This window comes from Leuciscus leuciscus, assembly GCF_965113295.1.
Source record: "Leuciscus leuciscus genome assembly, chromosome: 5".
Lineage (NCBI taxonomy): Eukaryota > Metazoa > Chordata > Actinopteri > Cypriniformes > Leuciscidae > Leuciscus > Leuciscus leuciscus.
In genome coordinates, this window is record NC_138729.1 from 42,664,053 (window position 1) to 42,680,167 (window position 16,115).

Sequence of the window (16,115 nt, forward strand, 5' to 3'; positions counted from 1 at the left end):
TTACATTTACTGTGCATTTGGCAGGCATTCAAGTTATACATTTTATAGTTCATGTGATTTTAAGATGTTATAGCTGCAAACGGTGGCATTAATGGCCATACTTTCTAAATTAAATATGCAGCAACTATATACGTGTATGGTGACTGGGTGTTCAGTTACTTTTAGTTTGCGTAGTGTATATTTAACAAACACATTGACTAGATAACTAACTTTTTTTGTGCAAAAAACATAGTAATGGAAATATGGTTCACAGGGGACGAATTTAAGTTCAACAATAATTGTCCCGAAATGTATTGTTGAGAGTGGTGATTATTTATTTTTTATAAAAGTGATGTGGTGGTGATTCAAAGGAGATTAATTTAGAGATATGTAATCCGTTTAATCTTGAGAATGTTGAATGAAATCATTCAACATACACTCTAAACAAAAATGGTGCTAAATAGCACTAAAAGTGGTTCATTGGCTTGTAATCATAGGGGAACCACTTTAATGGCGCTTTTCCACTACACAGTACCAGCTCGCCTCGGCTCGGCTCGGCTCGACTCGACTCGGCTCTGTTTGGTTTTCCACTGTGTAAAAGTTGTACCTGTACCTGCTTCCAGGTACTTTTTTTCGTACCACCTCCGGCGCGGTTCTGAGCGAGCTGAGGCGATACTAAAATGTGACGTGAAAACACAGCAGACTGCTGATTGGTCAGAGAGAATCGTCACTATTCACTGCGTCATCATTGCACGCGCCAGACGGAGTATCCTGAATAAAAACAGCAAAAACAAAAACATCCAAAAACAGCATACACTCGATTTCCTCCATTGTCCTGTGTGTTTGGGTAGCGGGTGTGTCTCGCGCGTCTCGCGTAAAAGATTAAGTCACGGCAGTTTCCTGCGGTGTCGCTATGACGACCAGGTACTATTGTGGAGGTACTATCTGCAATGGAAAACGGAGCGAAAAGCGAGCCGAGCCGAGCCGAGCTGAGTCGAGTCGAGTCGAGTTGAGCTGGTACTGGTAATGGAAAAGCGCCATAAGTGCCATATAGCACCTACCTTTGTCAAATGGTGCTATGTAGAACCATAAGAGGTGCCATATAGCACCTTAACCACCCCAAAGAACCGCTGAAGAACCATTTTTTTTTAGTGTGTATAAATATACACATGTATACTATGTGTGTGTGTATGTATGCATGTATGTGTATGTGTATATATGTATGTATATATATATATATATAGACACAATACCGCAATACTGTTAAAAAATGTGGGGTCAGTAACATATTTTTTTTATTAAATAATTTATTTGATTAAATAATACAGTAAGTAATAGTATATTACTGTTATAATAGTAATAGTATATAATTACAGTAATATTGTGAAATATTTTTACAATTTAAATAGCTTATTTTTAATATATTTCAAAAATGAAATGTATTACTTTGATGGCAACGCTGAATTATCAGCAGGCATTACTTCAGTTTTCAGTCTCACATGATCCTTCAGATCATCATTCAAAAATGATGATTTGGTGCTCAACATTTACTATTAACATTTACTATTATTATTATTATTATTATTATTATCAGTTTTAAATGTATGTGTGTTTGTGTGGCCCCCAAGCCTTTAGCATGTGAAAACTACGAAATAATGTGCCGACCTTTAAAGAAAGATTCTAAAGAATCTCTGCATTGTCTTTCAGATGAAGGGCACTTTAAGCCTTTAAGACTTCATGAACGCAGCCTGTTGTCTGTCTCGCATAGAGCAAGATGCTTGCAGATCAACCGATCAAGGGTTATTGCATTTCACAGGCAGTGTATTTATTCCATAATTTCCCTGACGTTCTTGTTTACCCCCAAGGAGCTGTTCATGCGGCCGATAAAACAGGCTTTTATTTCTTTGCCCATGGCATGGATTGATTCTGAGGTCGTCCGCTTGTGATTGGATTATACGTGAAGGAGTAGTTATTCCATCTGTTTGGCTCTGTTGTGTCTGAGGGTGGTGAATCTGGCCTCTTTATCATTCTTACCTTCCACTTCATTACTGCTTTGTATTCTCAGGACTGCATTGTAAAGTTTCTGATTAAAATGAAGAAAAAAATTAATTGAGAACAAAACTGAATGGAATCAGTGTATCGTATCGCATCGCACCATTGAGATAAAGGTGACAGAACTTCACCTATCCAAAGAGCCTGGCATTCCTCCAGTGCAGACGGAGTAGGAGTTAGTGCTTTTCCCTCGGGTTTGAGAGAATGGTACTGTGATCTACTGCCTACAGAGAGAGAATAGACGCAGCAGGAGAGTTTAGAGAGTTATAGGTCATTCCAGCTTTAAAATCTGATTGGATGAGGTTTGTTTGAAGCTGCTGTGTAATAGCCGATGTACAGTAACAGCTGCTTGGCAACTATAAACGGTCTGCAGTCAGGCTAATGGACTATATTACTTAATGGAAATATTGTTTATTGTAATTGCTGCTATACTTAAATGCAATTATGTGTTGAACAATGCTGTTTTTATCAAATAAATCAGGTAAAATCACTGTAAAGCAAGTCCTGGAGTGGCTTGTTGCATTATTATGCATCTGCTGTATTACTCACAATCAAGTGCACATACACATACACAACCTTAGCATAGGGAAGAAATGAAATCTCAGCCATTCTCAAAGACTGATAAATCTTTCTTTGGATGATGTTATTTACATTGTGGTTATACTATGAATATATTGTAGATTTATGGACCTCTAAAATAAATGTGGTTGGTCATTTCACATGTCGATCCAATGGCGTCTTTCTGTCTGAATGGGCGGTTCTTGGCCAGAAAAGGAAATGTAATAGACTCAGGTCCAAGTTTAGAAATGCTCAAATATATATGCTCTGCTCTGCCTGTTAACCCATCTTAAATGAGACCTGAGTAGAGTTCAGTTATAGAGTGTATTATGAAAGGTGCTATGGTAGGACAGATAGTCGTGGACTGCAACATGTCATCTTGCTAAATGTCCTATATTTTGTATGTGTTGGGCACCGGTGGTTTACCCAGAAGACATTGCCACGCTCTGTTTGTGAGTTGAGGTTGATCAGTATTGGTTTGTTTAATAGCCACTAACGATATCTATATGTTTATGGTTGATATAATTTAGCTAATGCGGGAGCTGTACATAATAAATATTTAAATATTAAATAATAATAATAGAACATTTTTAAATTGCTATTATAATACATTTTATTATTATTAAATATATTATTATTGTTGTTGTTATTGTTATTATTATGTATATATTTAAATGGTTAAATAAAAATAAAATAATTAGTAGTAGTAGTATTAAATTATTACTGTTTATTCAATTGTGCAAAACAAGTATTATTATATTATAATAATAATTATAAGTATTGTTGTCATTTCATTTCAAACAATGTTTTATTGTTTTAATAATATTAGCAATAATGATAACAATAATCAAATAATAATATTTATAATGTTCACATTTTTTTTACTGACCCAAGGGGGAATTAATTAGCTATTGTTATCAGCCAAAATGATGTCCTTATTGATTAGTTTGTCACAAGAGTCAAGATATCTGCACAAATGTCATTTTACTTTATTAAAATATTCTGTCAATAATCAGCATTAGGTTTCTTATGGCTGCATAAGCTCACAAGTTTTCTGAGGTTTGCATGAATCATCTAGGGATTCAATTCAATTTAAAAATGAACAACCTCTGGCTGTGAAATGATCAACTTTGAGCTATAACATTCTTCTGTCTCTCTTGCACCCTCTCAGGTGTCCGTGGTTAACCAAGGCCATCTCCCCTCTTGTGCCTCTATACAATGGCATCATCTTCCTCTTTGTGTTGGCTAACTTCAGCATGGCCACCTTCATGGACCCTGGAGTATTTCCCAGAGGTATGATCCTATCATTGTTTAAGTTTCCCAATTCAAATATCTGGAGATTAGATAAAGCAGAAATTAACCACGATTAGGACGTCTAGAATACTGCAAGACACAGACAATGCTGAAATTTCCTTCTGTTTCTCTCTCAATCTCAGCGGATGAGGACGAAGACAAAGACGATGATTTCCGAGCTCCGCTTTATAAAAACGTGGAGATAAAGGGAATTCAGGTGCGGATGAAGTGGTGTGCCACGTGCCACTTCTACAGACCTCCGCGCTGCTCACACTGCAGCGTGTGTGACAACTGTGTGGAGGTGAGACGCATAGGAACACGCATGCCAGCATTCTTGCGTTATAGAAAATGATCACGATGCCAGCGCTCTCACACATACATACTTTCCTTCTCACTGTAGGACTTTGACCACCACTGCCCATGGGTGAACAACTGCATTGGTCGGAGGAATTATCGCTATTTCTTCTTGTTCCTGCTGTCTCTAAGTGCTCACATGGTGGGCGTATTTTCCTTTGGCCTGCTGTTCGTGTTACACCACCTTGAGACTCTGAGTGCACTCCACACAACTGTGACGTATCCTTCCACGAAGAGCAATTATGATGAAAGCTCATTTACTTGTATTTAATACATTTATTTACCCACCAATTAAAAGTTTGGGGTAAGAACGTTTTAAATTTTTTTTATTTTGAAAAACATTACTATTATTCAGCAAGGATGTATTAAATCGATCAAGAATGACAAAAAAGTAATTTACAATGTTACATAAGAATTCTATTTCAAATAAATGCTGTTCTTTTAAATGTGCTATTCATCAAAGAATCCTGGAAAAAAGAAAATATGTATTTTTTTTCTCTTTGTCGCATCTTTATTTTTGTGTCGTCAGCAGTATTATTTTAGTGTTATGTTTTTTTTAGTTATATATATATAGAACTAAATATATATGAAGAGTTCAGATGCAAAAGCCTCTAAGTGCCATTTGAAATTTTCTTCTAGAATGATAATTTTTATCAGGCTCGTATATTTAAGTTCAGTAATTTCACTTTAATGGCAATGAAGATTACCTATTAGTTGTCATTTAAGTGAAATTACTGATCTTAAATATACGAGCTTGATCAAAATTATCATTCTAGAAGAAAATTTCAGATGGCACTTAGAGGCTTTTGCATCTGAACTCTTCATATATAAACTACTACTAAAATAAACTAAATCTATATATAAATATATATAGCTTTAAAGTGCTAAAATAAGTGCTAAAATAAACTAAAGCTATATAGCTTTATAGTTTAGCACTTCAACTGAAACTTATTTTATTTCAGTTTGTTGCTAAAGCAACACATCTAATTTTCGTTTAAGTTTATTAAGTTGACCTTTTTCGTCTAATATTTTTTCATCATTTTGTTTAACCATAACAACACTGCTCGTCTTACAGGGCCCACACTGAGATCTCATTGGCTCACAATCCTGCTCCACTTAGCTGTGTATGGAAAATCAAAAAATGTTCTGATTGGCTATGAATTTGTTTGCTCCTTGACTCTCCTGCTGTCTAGTCTTGTGGTCATGTGTGTGACTGGCCTGTTCTTCATCCCTGTTATGGGCCTCACTGGGTTTCACATGGTTCTTGTAGTCAGAGGACGGACCACAAACGAACAGGTGAACCAAATTACACAACACTAAATATATTTATCTGGTCTGTGTAACAACATACGCATATGTAGAGGCAGAATCGTAGTCACATGTTGCACACCCACTCAGAATCACCTTGATGTCTTTCCAACTTGATTGCCTTCTGTTGTTCGTGCATGACATCTGTTACAAAGGCTGTTATTTTCAATGCACATTACGGTCCTTTGGGTCAAGGACAGTTGTTTTCCACTCTCCTCAGTATGCTGAAAGTAGAATTCCTCTCTCTCTCTCTCTCTCTCTCTCTCTCTCTCTCTCTCTCTCTCTCTCTCTCTCTCTCTCTCTCTCTCTCTCTCTCTCTCTCTCTCTCTCTCAGGTGACAGGAAAGTTCAGAGGAGGAGTGAATCCATTCACTCGGGGTTGCTGTGGCAACGTGAAACACGTCTTATGCAGTCCGCTTGCTCCTAGGTAAAGAAGAAACTGGCTTCTGCACACACATATATTCATGTTCATAATCACTGAGAGTTGCAAGCACGCACAGTACACACATACCGGAAAGTGTGTGAAAGACACTGGCCACGGTGTGTTTCCACGACCAGTTGGAACAGACAGATGGGTGTTTCATTTCACTTTAAGTGAATTTACATTAGGTTGTGTTATTTTCTATTTGCAAAACGGACAGGATTCAATGAACATTACGCTTAGGCAAATGCTACAAAAGCCCTATGAAGGATCAACTTGTTGTGTGCTTATTTTGTTATTGAGATGAAAGCGCGCTGCAGAAAAGGAAATATGCTTTAAAATAAGTGTGACGCCGTTAATAATTACTGTTACAAATATAAACAGAAGACATAGATGGAAAAAAGAGGTTGTTTATCATTGTAGACAATCTAAAGGGGGTTTCAGAAGAATAGAGGTCCATAGGAAGGTAGATTGCGTCCTGTTTTTCTTGCCTGTATTATGACACTCCGAGCAGGAAGAGCGTATAGCACTGAAGACTTGAAGCAGGTCATGTAACAATGGGGAGAGAGAAAGTGATTGCCGTATAAACACAGATCAGAGCCAAGGTTAATGACTTGTTAAAACTCCTTTGTGAGGTCAAAGCAGAACAAAAGGAGATTGCTGTAAACTTACTACTTTTTTCCACAGGACAAATTAAAATGTTCCTTGAATCAGAAATAGAAGTTATAGAAGAAGTAAAAAAAAAAAAAAAAAAAACTTGTCATCATTTACTCACCCTCAACTGAGTATGGCTTTCTTTCTTCTGAACACTGTCTGATGTTTTCAAGTTTAAAAAAGGACAAAAGCATCATAAAAGCGGTCTATACGCTGCTTTATGTATACTTTTACACTATAACACCATGTTCCAAGGCCTCTGAAGCCATAGAATAGCTTTTTGTTAGGAGTGCATCAAAATTGTAATGATTATGAACTGAAAATCTTGACATCTACTAGCTCTTCTTGGCACAAACATGAGAGTTCATAGAAGTAACAATATCTGATTCATGAGCGAATCATTCTTTTGACTCAAGAACTCGAGAACCAGATCCATCTGTTTTGTGAATGAATCAGACTCTCAGATTTTCAGCATCATTACTCTAGTCTTCAGTGTCATCCTTCAGAAATCATTCTAATATGCTGATTTGGTGCTCAAGAAACATATCTAATATTATCAATGTTGAAAACTGATTAATGTTTTTGTGGAAAAAATAATAGGTTTACAGCATCCTTGCTGAATGAAAGTATTATTATTATTATTTTTAATGACCCCAAACTTTTAAATGGAATCTAAATCTTCAGAATGTAAGCTTTTCATGTTCCAAAGAAGAAAGAAAGTTGTGCGGGTGTGAAATAACATGAATGAACAATGTCATTTTTATCAAATATTTGTTTAAGCATTAAAGAAGCTGCATGTGGATGTCTGATTTTGGAATACACTGATTAAGTCTGACCCATGAATTTATATGCTTTATCTAAAAATATCTAATCTCTGTTGTTTTGGAAGAAAAGCATTTCAACACACATCATGTCATCGGTTGTATATCTGCTCTACAGGTATATCGCTGATCCCAGGAAGAAAATTCCTATCGCTTTGAAACCACCATTCCTCCGCCCTGACCTCTCTAACCGACACATCACTGTAAAAGTCAGTGATAATGGTATCCATAGTAACATCCTACGAAGCAAAGTGAGTAAAAAAAAAAAGCTTTTAATTCTGTCTGCCTACATCCTGGAATTTCAATGGTGTTTAATCATTTCTGTTATTATAGTAAGTGCCGCTACACCAGCAGTTCATAATGTCATCAAAACAGGCTCATCATTTAGATTTCAATGAAAACTGGAATTATTAAAATGCATGGTGTCCTCATTTTAACAGTTTTAGGAATGTGATGCCTGTGCCAAAATCATGCTTCCCTAAATAAATGTTTTTTTTGTGCTTTAGTCTAAGACTAGTCTGGATGGTGTGGATGATAAAAGTATAGATAAACAGCCACCTCTGCCACCAAAAGCAGATCGCTACAACCAGCTCAAGAGTCAACTCACCTCCAGCGAAGGCAAGTAGCGCTACAGAACAGCCAGTCACTCATTGTGAAATGGTTTGCAGTTTACTAGTTTTTTTTTCAAGCAGTCAGCCCAAAATTAATTTGTTGCTGTGATTATTTATATATTTAAACATATATTTGGCTTGTGGGATTTTTTTTAAATGCTACTTAAAAGTATTTAAAAACCATGTGATAAATAAAATATTGTATTCATCTAATTCATCAAAGCCTGTTTTCTGCTTGTGAAAAATCATCTTTTTCTAAACTGCACTTCTACTGCCATCTGGTGTTGCATCATATTGCAGTACTGTTGAGTCATTCATTTAATTTGTGCCACATTTTCCAGAGAGTTCCCTGTCCAGCAAACCCACCAATCCATCCACCCCAGCCATGTACAAATACCGGCCTTCCTTCGGCACCATGCCTAAAGTGCACTATCACGCAACCGGAGAGAAGGTGAGAGTCACAGACTAAAACAATGTTTTCAGCAATATGATATTATAATTTACAATACAGTACTGTTTAAACATCTGGGGTTGGTAAGATTTTTTAAAATGTTTTTGAAAGAACTTCTTATGCTCGCCAAGGCTGCATTTATTCAATTGAAAATATAGCAAAAACAATAATTTTGTGGGGGTTTTTTAAGCATTTTTTAATTGCTCTTTTCTATTTTTAATATATATTTTAAATATAATGTATTTTTTTAATGGAAAAGCTGAAAGCTGAATTTTTAGCTGCCATTAACCCAGTCTTCAGTGTCACATGATCCTTCAGAAATCATTCTAATATGCTGATTTGGTGCTCAAGTAACATTTCTTATTATCACAATCGAAAAAGGTTGTTTGGCTTAATATTTTTGTTTATACCATGGTAATATTTCTTGGGATTCTTTAATGAATAAAATTCAAAAGAACTGCTTTTATTTGAAATATAATTCATTTGTAACAATGTAAAAGCTTTTACTGTCACTTGATCAGTTCAATTCATCCTTGTTGAATAATAGTAAAATATTTTTTTTTAAATTAATTTACAAAAACTGACTCCAAACTTTTTGAAATATAATATAAATATTATATTATACTTAAATATAAATAAATATAATAATATACTTTTGATATAATATAATATTTTTAAAAGGCTGTCTGATTATTTGTAAAAATTCTCTCAATTGTATTCATCTGTTCTCAGATTGTAATGTCCGAGAATGGTAAGCCCTCTGCAGTTTTGGAGGAGCGAGGTCACGATTACCGTTCAGAGCCAAATCTGGATCTGCCAGACTACCGCAGCACTCCTCTCCACCGAACGTACCAGTCTTCCCCTTTCCAGCTGGACTCTTTCAGCACGACGTCTCGCTCCTTCAGCCTCAAACAGGGAGTGAACAGGGCCGACCGTGTGCCACTGGGTGGCAGCAAACCAGAAACGGTCACTTCCACCCCTCACAAAGGAGTCTTCTCTCCTGGGACGTTATCTGGCCGCAATGGCAGCCTGTCCTACGATAGCTTGCTAACCCCCAACTTAACACCATCTCTGGGCGAATGTGCGGCCCACCCGGGAGTGCCCTCTATGGGTTTTCATTCACCCTACTTGCCCACTAAAATGTGCCACGTGCGAGGGCCTGAGCTTCAACGACACGCCGGTCCCCCGTCCTACAGCCCTGTGCACGTAGGGGCGATGTACGGGCGGCAGTCACCACACCCGAGAGATCGAGATCCCTCACCAGTCCGCTACGACAACCTCTCTAAAACCATCATGGCCTCCATCCAGGAGAGGAAGGAGTTTGAGGAGAGGGAGAAACTCATGCTTCGGCACGCTCAAGCGCCGGTGGCCTACGCCAACGATTCAGGTGTGTTTGACACCTGCAGTGGAGCCGCCTATGGACTCCCACCTGGGACGTGTTACCCTGACAGTCCTAGAGGCCCCGGACCCCGAGAGCCCACCCCTCCTGTGTGCAGCTCTCGGGACACCTTGATGGGATACGCTCCCCGAACCCCTGTTCTGCGTTCCTCTGCATCCTCGCTCACCAGAGCACCGAGGACTTCAACTACGTCCCTCCACACAGATGGAGGCAGTGCAAGCAGGACAGCCGAACACCAATATCGCTCTCCGGTGCACCATTCGCATCACTCTCCGACAGCTGTGCCCCGTTCCCCATTATACACACATCAGAAGGTCGCCTTCATTAGCGCCCTGGAGAGGGCGGACTCACCACGTCTGGGTACAAGGTATGACGTATAGCATCTACTTTTAACCAATCGGTAAAGAGGGTGAGGATAGGTGCATGATGTATAGACTAAACAGGCTAGAGGTTCATGAGATATGAACGCTCTGACCCGAACGGGTCTGAAAAGAGATTTCATTTGTGCTGTGTTTATTTGTTCATTTTTGAGTACTGTTTTTTGTACTTTAATTAATTTCTGTCATTATTGTTATTGGGAAAACAAAAACACATTTTGCCTTTCTGCTGAGAAGAAAATGTTTTTGTGATTATGTATCTGGTAGCCAAATAAATGTCCTTTTTTTGCCTTTTTTCCCCCCACATTATCATCAGTTTCCGTATCTGCATGTCTTTTCATTCATATTCATGAACTTATTTATGATACATTTTGCATGGTATCCACTTCTGGCATACTGTACATTTCATTGCATTATGGTAATGAAATGCAACAGTGTTGTGTCATGATGTGATATCCATTCATGTTTTTGTTCTGTTTGAGTTGCTTTTTTATGCATAAGTACTGCTTTTTGTTCACAATCATTTACTGTATGTGCATACTATTTGTTTTGTTGCTTTTTTTCTTTGACTGACTTGATTTTGTTCTTATTTTTACAACTGATAAGTGACTAACATCAAACCGCATGAGTTGATCTATCATACCATTAAGCCATTGTATCTTCTTTAATATAGTGATTTATTACAGGGCTCAACAGTAAGGAATTTTACCTGACAACATTTTTATAGATCCCACAAAAAAAAAATAATGATCAATTTTTTTTTAGCAATGCATTTAGTTTTTTTTTTTTTTTTTTTTTTTTCTTTTCTTTTCTTTTCTTTTTTTACTAGAAATGATTTTCTTAAAAAAATATGTTTTTTAAACATTTATTTTTTTAATACATTGTGAAGAAAAGAAATGGTGAAGAAAGCATAACTATTTTTAAATAAACTGTCATAAACAGATTTAAAGCTACACTATGTAACTTCTAGCCCTCTAGCGTGCATTTTGCGGAAGAACATTCACTACTAGGCTTAAGAGATATAACCAGTTTAGATGGAAAGGATCTCAAGCTGACTAGTTGAAGAAGTTACTGCAGCTATACACATTAATAGACACTTCCTTGAAAATAAATTCCTGCACAGCGCTTCAGCAACCATAATGAAATGACCCTTCACACTATAATGCTCTACAATGAACTTACATATGGTGATTTTTCCGTTCAATAATATACCTTACTCGCCTGTTGAGTAATAAAAACAGCATATCCGAAAAGCCAAGCCAATGTTGATTCTCATTTTATTACGAGCTCTGTCGCGTTCTATTTTTTGCCAGCAGACTCTCCTCTATTTGCCTTGTTTTTTTCCCCTCGGAGATTGGACATTTAGCTTGCTTCATTTCCACCTTTCTCACTCATTGTGACAACTAACCTATGCCACTCTCACACCATACATTAAAGTAGCCAGAGCATCTTTTCTCATGACGAGATACGCACGGGCGAGTGACATATGTACACAATTTCCTGTGGAAAAACCGCCCTGTCAGTTCTAAAATATAAACGCTTATAATATGCTTACCACAGTGAATCAGACAAAAAACACGTTTTGGAAGAAAGATTTCTGATGTATTGAATCATTATTTAATTTTTGTTACTTTTGAACAAAAAACTTACATAGTGTTCCTTTAAAAAAGTTTGCAAGGCATACTTTGTGGACAAGTAGCTTTTGAGTCCTGTATTAATGTTCATTCCCTTCCACCACTCTTCAACTGTCCTCTTCTTCATTAACTCATCTGCATTTGTAACATTTCAAACCATTCAGTACATGTTTGACTCTCTACCTGTCTAATGAAGAACATAAGAGGGGAACAGTTGAGGATACAGTTGGAAAAGAACCACCTCAAATATGTCTTCCTGTTTTTTTGATATTTTCTCCACATAGAGAGGACCCCGGTCCAGGTAAAGTCAACGGGCAACTAAAGGGCCAAGCACGTGACTGCCATCTAGGGACTCCTTCTGGAACTCCCAGCAGACACACCAATGTCAAAAAGGTCACAGGAGTGGGTGGAACTACATATGAGATTTCAGTTTGACGGACAGCTTGAGCGCCACTGCCTGCGAGGAAAAGCACTGCCATGGCAACACCACCTCCACTTGTGCTCAAGAGAACAAGTTTCTCTTTCTTTTCACAGTTTTATGAAATAATACTCACCGATCAGGAGACGCTGGGGCAGGTCTTTTGGGAGAATATTTTACATTGGCCTTTTCTTTGTTAAAGAGACTTTCCATGTGACAGTGTAAAATATAACAGGAGCTGCTTAATCAAAAGAGCCTTGTATGTTTTTTAAAGTGTCAGCCGTCAGAGGATATAAATCGCACACACAACAGGAAATACTGGTTCAATCGCTTCAAATGGAATAAAAAAAAAAAAAAAATCTATATACCATTAAGGGCTGAATATGTACAATGCCAATTCAGTTGTTTGTATATAAAAGGTCAAAGGTCACTTATTGAATGCAAGTGTGCTCAGTATGCTGATCTTTCACACACTTGAATGTGAGTGTATATGTACATGCCAGTAACTTCATTACTACTATATTTTTGTCATTATACTGATCTGATAATCAGGGTTTCATCTCATGCATTTTTCTGTTAAAAAGATAGTTTGCCTAAAAATGAAAACCAATGTTCTTTTCAAAGAAACTCATACAGATTTAAAACAACATGATGGTGAGTAAATGATGACAGAATTTCATTTTTGGGTGAACTATCCCTTTAAGCTATCAGGTTCAAACAAACCATAACAGCACTTGGGTACTTTAAAAACCTACGCAGAAGTTTTATTTTTCAAATATGGTGGTCATTTACACTTTTTACTAATGTAAAACTATAAGCTGCCAAGAAATAAACATACACTTGTATATGTAATATAAAAAAAAAATTAAAAGTTTAATATGGTGGATACTGGGCATTATCGCCAGTGTTAAAACTTTCTTTCAAACTTTGTTTTTCTTTATTAAAAGTATTTTGTAGTGACAGAGATATGAATATGTAAACAGAAACACGCCACTGTGTATTAGCAGTACAGGCCACATGTTAAAGCCATAGTCTAATGTTTTACAGTAATGATCTTCATCTTTTAACATACATTTGAAAAATACTCCTTCCTTTATTACATAAAGGACTTATGGAGTTGAAGATGAATTAAACCGTTGTACTGAAAGTAAGATCCGCAATATCCAAGTTTTTTTTATTGCTTTACCATTTACCTTTACCTGTAATAGATTAGAAAAACATGATGATAATTCATGGCTACATCCCAAATATTTTTCCATTTCTTTTATTTTTATAACGTTTGTGTTTTTTAAAACCCAACTTTCAATGGTTTGGTATATATTTCACTTTTTATACAGATATTCAAAGGGGTGTTTGTATTTTTTGAGTGGATTTTTCTTCTTTTTCTGCATATTTTATAATTTATTTGTACAAATTAGTTAGTACGCGTTGCCATTTTGATTAGTTGAAAGTAGCACTTTCTGTTAAGTTTTTTTTTCTTCTTTTTTTCAATGAACGAATGTTGAAAGAGAAATAAAATGCTATTATAGGATGTCTTAGGAAATGCTCTTCAGGAAAGTTACACATGTAGTTAAGATGCTTGTTTCTGAATGCTGGATCCATTTGAGAGAGTTAGGGGAAAAAAACTGTCATAACGACATATGACACATGATCTTTACCCTGTCCTTCAAAAGTTTAGGGTCAGTAGGGTTTTTTTTTTTTTTTTTTTTACCGAGGACATTGAATTTATCCAAAAGTGATAATAAAGACTTTTATGCTGTTATACAGAAAGTAAAAGACTATTTTAAAAAATACTGTTCTTTTCTGTTGGTCAAAGAAAGCAGCATAACTGACAGCATTGATAAGAAGAAATGTTTCTTTAGCACCAGATCAACAGAATGAAGGATTGAAGGATCCTAGATTGAAGGATCATGTGACACTGAAGACTGGAGTAATAGATGAGTTTAGTTTAGCCATGTCTGAATTACCGTAATTAGGAGAGAATGACTTGTAAAAAGCATTTACGTCCTCGTAGAATTCGTAATTTTAACTTGTAAACTGGGAATTCTCTGACTTTTACCACATGACCACTGTACCACCTGACCACAGTCCGAGGATGTGAACCGCTCCGAGTAGAACGTCACGTGTTGTCATCTCGCAATTACGGTAATTACGACATGGTGTGAACGCAGCAAATGACTTCTGAAAATTCAGTTCTGACATATTTCACAATATTACTGTTTTTGCTGTATTTTTGTTCAAATAAATGCAGCCTTGGTTAGCATAAGAAATCTCTTTCAAAAACATAAAAGAATCATACCGACCCCAAACTTTTGAACGGTAGAGTATTTTTAAGCAAATATCTTCGCAGGTCCCTTTCATATCCGCCTCACCTTCCCTTCTCACTTTCAAGAGTAATTGTAGTCTCTTTTGATTCTACAGCAAGGGCAAAAAATAAATAATAATAATAAAAAAAATGAAATAGTCAATACACAGACAAATGCTCACATTTAAAATGAGGGAATTTATAAAGTGTTGTTCTTGTAAGGGTTATTAACACATTTTTAGCCAATTATGTCATATAGTTATGGCCTATACCAACTTCTAATGTTTACCGTGCTTGGTTTATGTCCTCTTCATTATCTTATATATTATAAAATTATAAATTGCATTTGTATTTTATAAGGGGAGACCAAAATATTTTTTTTGAAGAGAGCTTGAGAGTGAAAGAGAAACCGATCTTGGAAATTGTTGCTGCAAAGTGCAAGACATGCTGATTAAAAAAAATTAATTAAATAAAAAACACCTAAAAAAAGAAATCTGTTTTAAATGTAATGATTTTTCTCAAGAAATTAAATGGACAGCATAGGTGAAAGTGGCAAATTCATACCTGATGAAAACTTCACTGTGGCCTGTTTCATGATGACCTAACAATTTTATAAGGATCAGTTTGTTGTGAAGTGTTGATTATTGTTATCGGCATCTCTGACTGAAAATGCACCGCACTTGGAGTTCTCTGCTGCCCATCAGATGACTTTCCAAGGAATCCATAGTGATTTCCTCACAGATCTGCCTTAGGGGTCTAACAGACTACAGACACTCAAGCACTGATACAAACATCATTTTGGTGCATGTGAAAAGAGTCATAATCATACTTTTTCCAGTCAAACAGCTCCTTGAAATTGTAAATAACTCACATGGACATGGAAAGGCCTTCACAGTTTGTCGGGCTCCATTTCTGTGAATGTTTCACTGTGTTCGGTCATGTTGTCATCTCTGTCCTTCATTGCCGCTGTCTGGCACAGCGTCACCTTCTGCTTAAATGAAACAAGTTGTACAGTTAAAGAAAAAGAACAACTAGGACCTTTTTTGTGATGAAGTATTTCGTTCAAATGAAATGACATTATAGTTTCATATCAAGGTACTTCTATTATTTAAAAAAATCTGAATAAATATAACTTGAACATTCATTTTTGTCTCTTTATTTGTCACATATTGTCTTGGAAAATTATGGTGGATGGATGGATGGATGGATGGATGGATGGATGGATGGATGGATGGATGGATGGATAGATAGATAGATAGATAGATAGATAGATAGATAGATAGATAGATAGATAGATAGATAGATAGATAGATAGATAGATAGATAGATAGATAGATAGATAGATAGATAGATAGATAGATAGATAGATAGATAGATAGATAAAAGGGAAGATTTGCTATAAGTTTAAACAAATATGCAAAGAGCCATTGACTGCTAAGTCGAGCTGGCCGCACATAAATAAAGTAGCCTAAATTAAAACA

The 16,115-nt window shown here is 36.4% G+C and overlaps 1 protein-coding gene across 1 annotated transcript in view; it reads left to right on the forward strand.

Annotated features, from left to right (window-relative positions):
• Nucleotides 1-15,778, forward strand: part of zdhhc8b (zDHHC palmitoyltransferase 8b) — a 62,265-nt gene extending 46,487 nt beyond the window's left edge. The window contains exons 2-11 of the mRNA XM_082170237.1: nucleotides 3,761-3,882; nucleotides 4,026-4,183; nucleotides 4,283-4,455; nucleotides 5,430-5,532; nucleotides 5,879-5,970; nucleotides 7,558-7,690; nucleotides 7,946-8,061; nucleotides 8,396-8,501; nucleotides 9,234-10,267; nucleotides 12,196-15,778. Of these exons, the coding sequence (XP_082026363.1) occupies nucleotides 3,761-3,882; nucleotides 4,026-4,183; nucleotides 4,283-4,455; nucleotides 5,430-5,532; nucleotides 5,879-5,970; nucleotides 7,558-7,690; nucleotides 7,946-8,061; nucleotides 8,396-8,501; nucleotides 9,234-10,267; nucleotides 12,196-12,346 (2,188 nt within the window). The 3' untranslated portion in view covers nucleotides 12,347-15,778. The remainder of the gene's footprint in view (nucleotides 1-3,760; nucleotides 3,883-4,025; nucleotides 4,184-4,282; nucleotides 4,456-5,429; nucleotides 5,533-5,878; nucleotides 5,971-7,557; nucleotides 7,691-7,945; nucleotides 8,062-8,395; nucleotides 8,502-9,233; nucleotides 10,268-12,195) is intronic.
• Nucleotides 15,779-16,115: the final 337 nt, after the last annotated feature.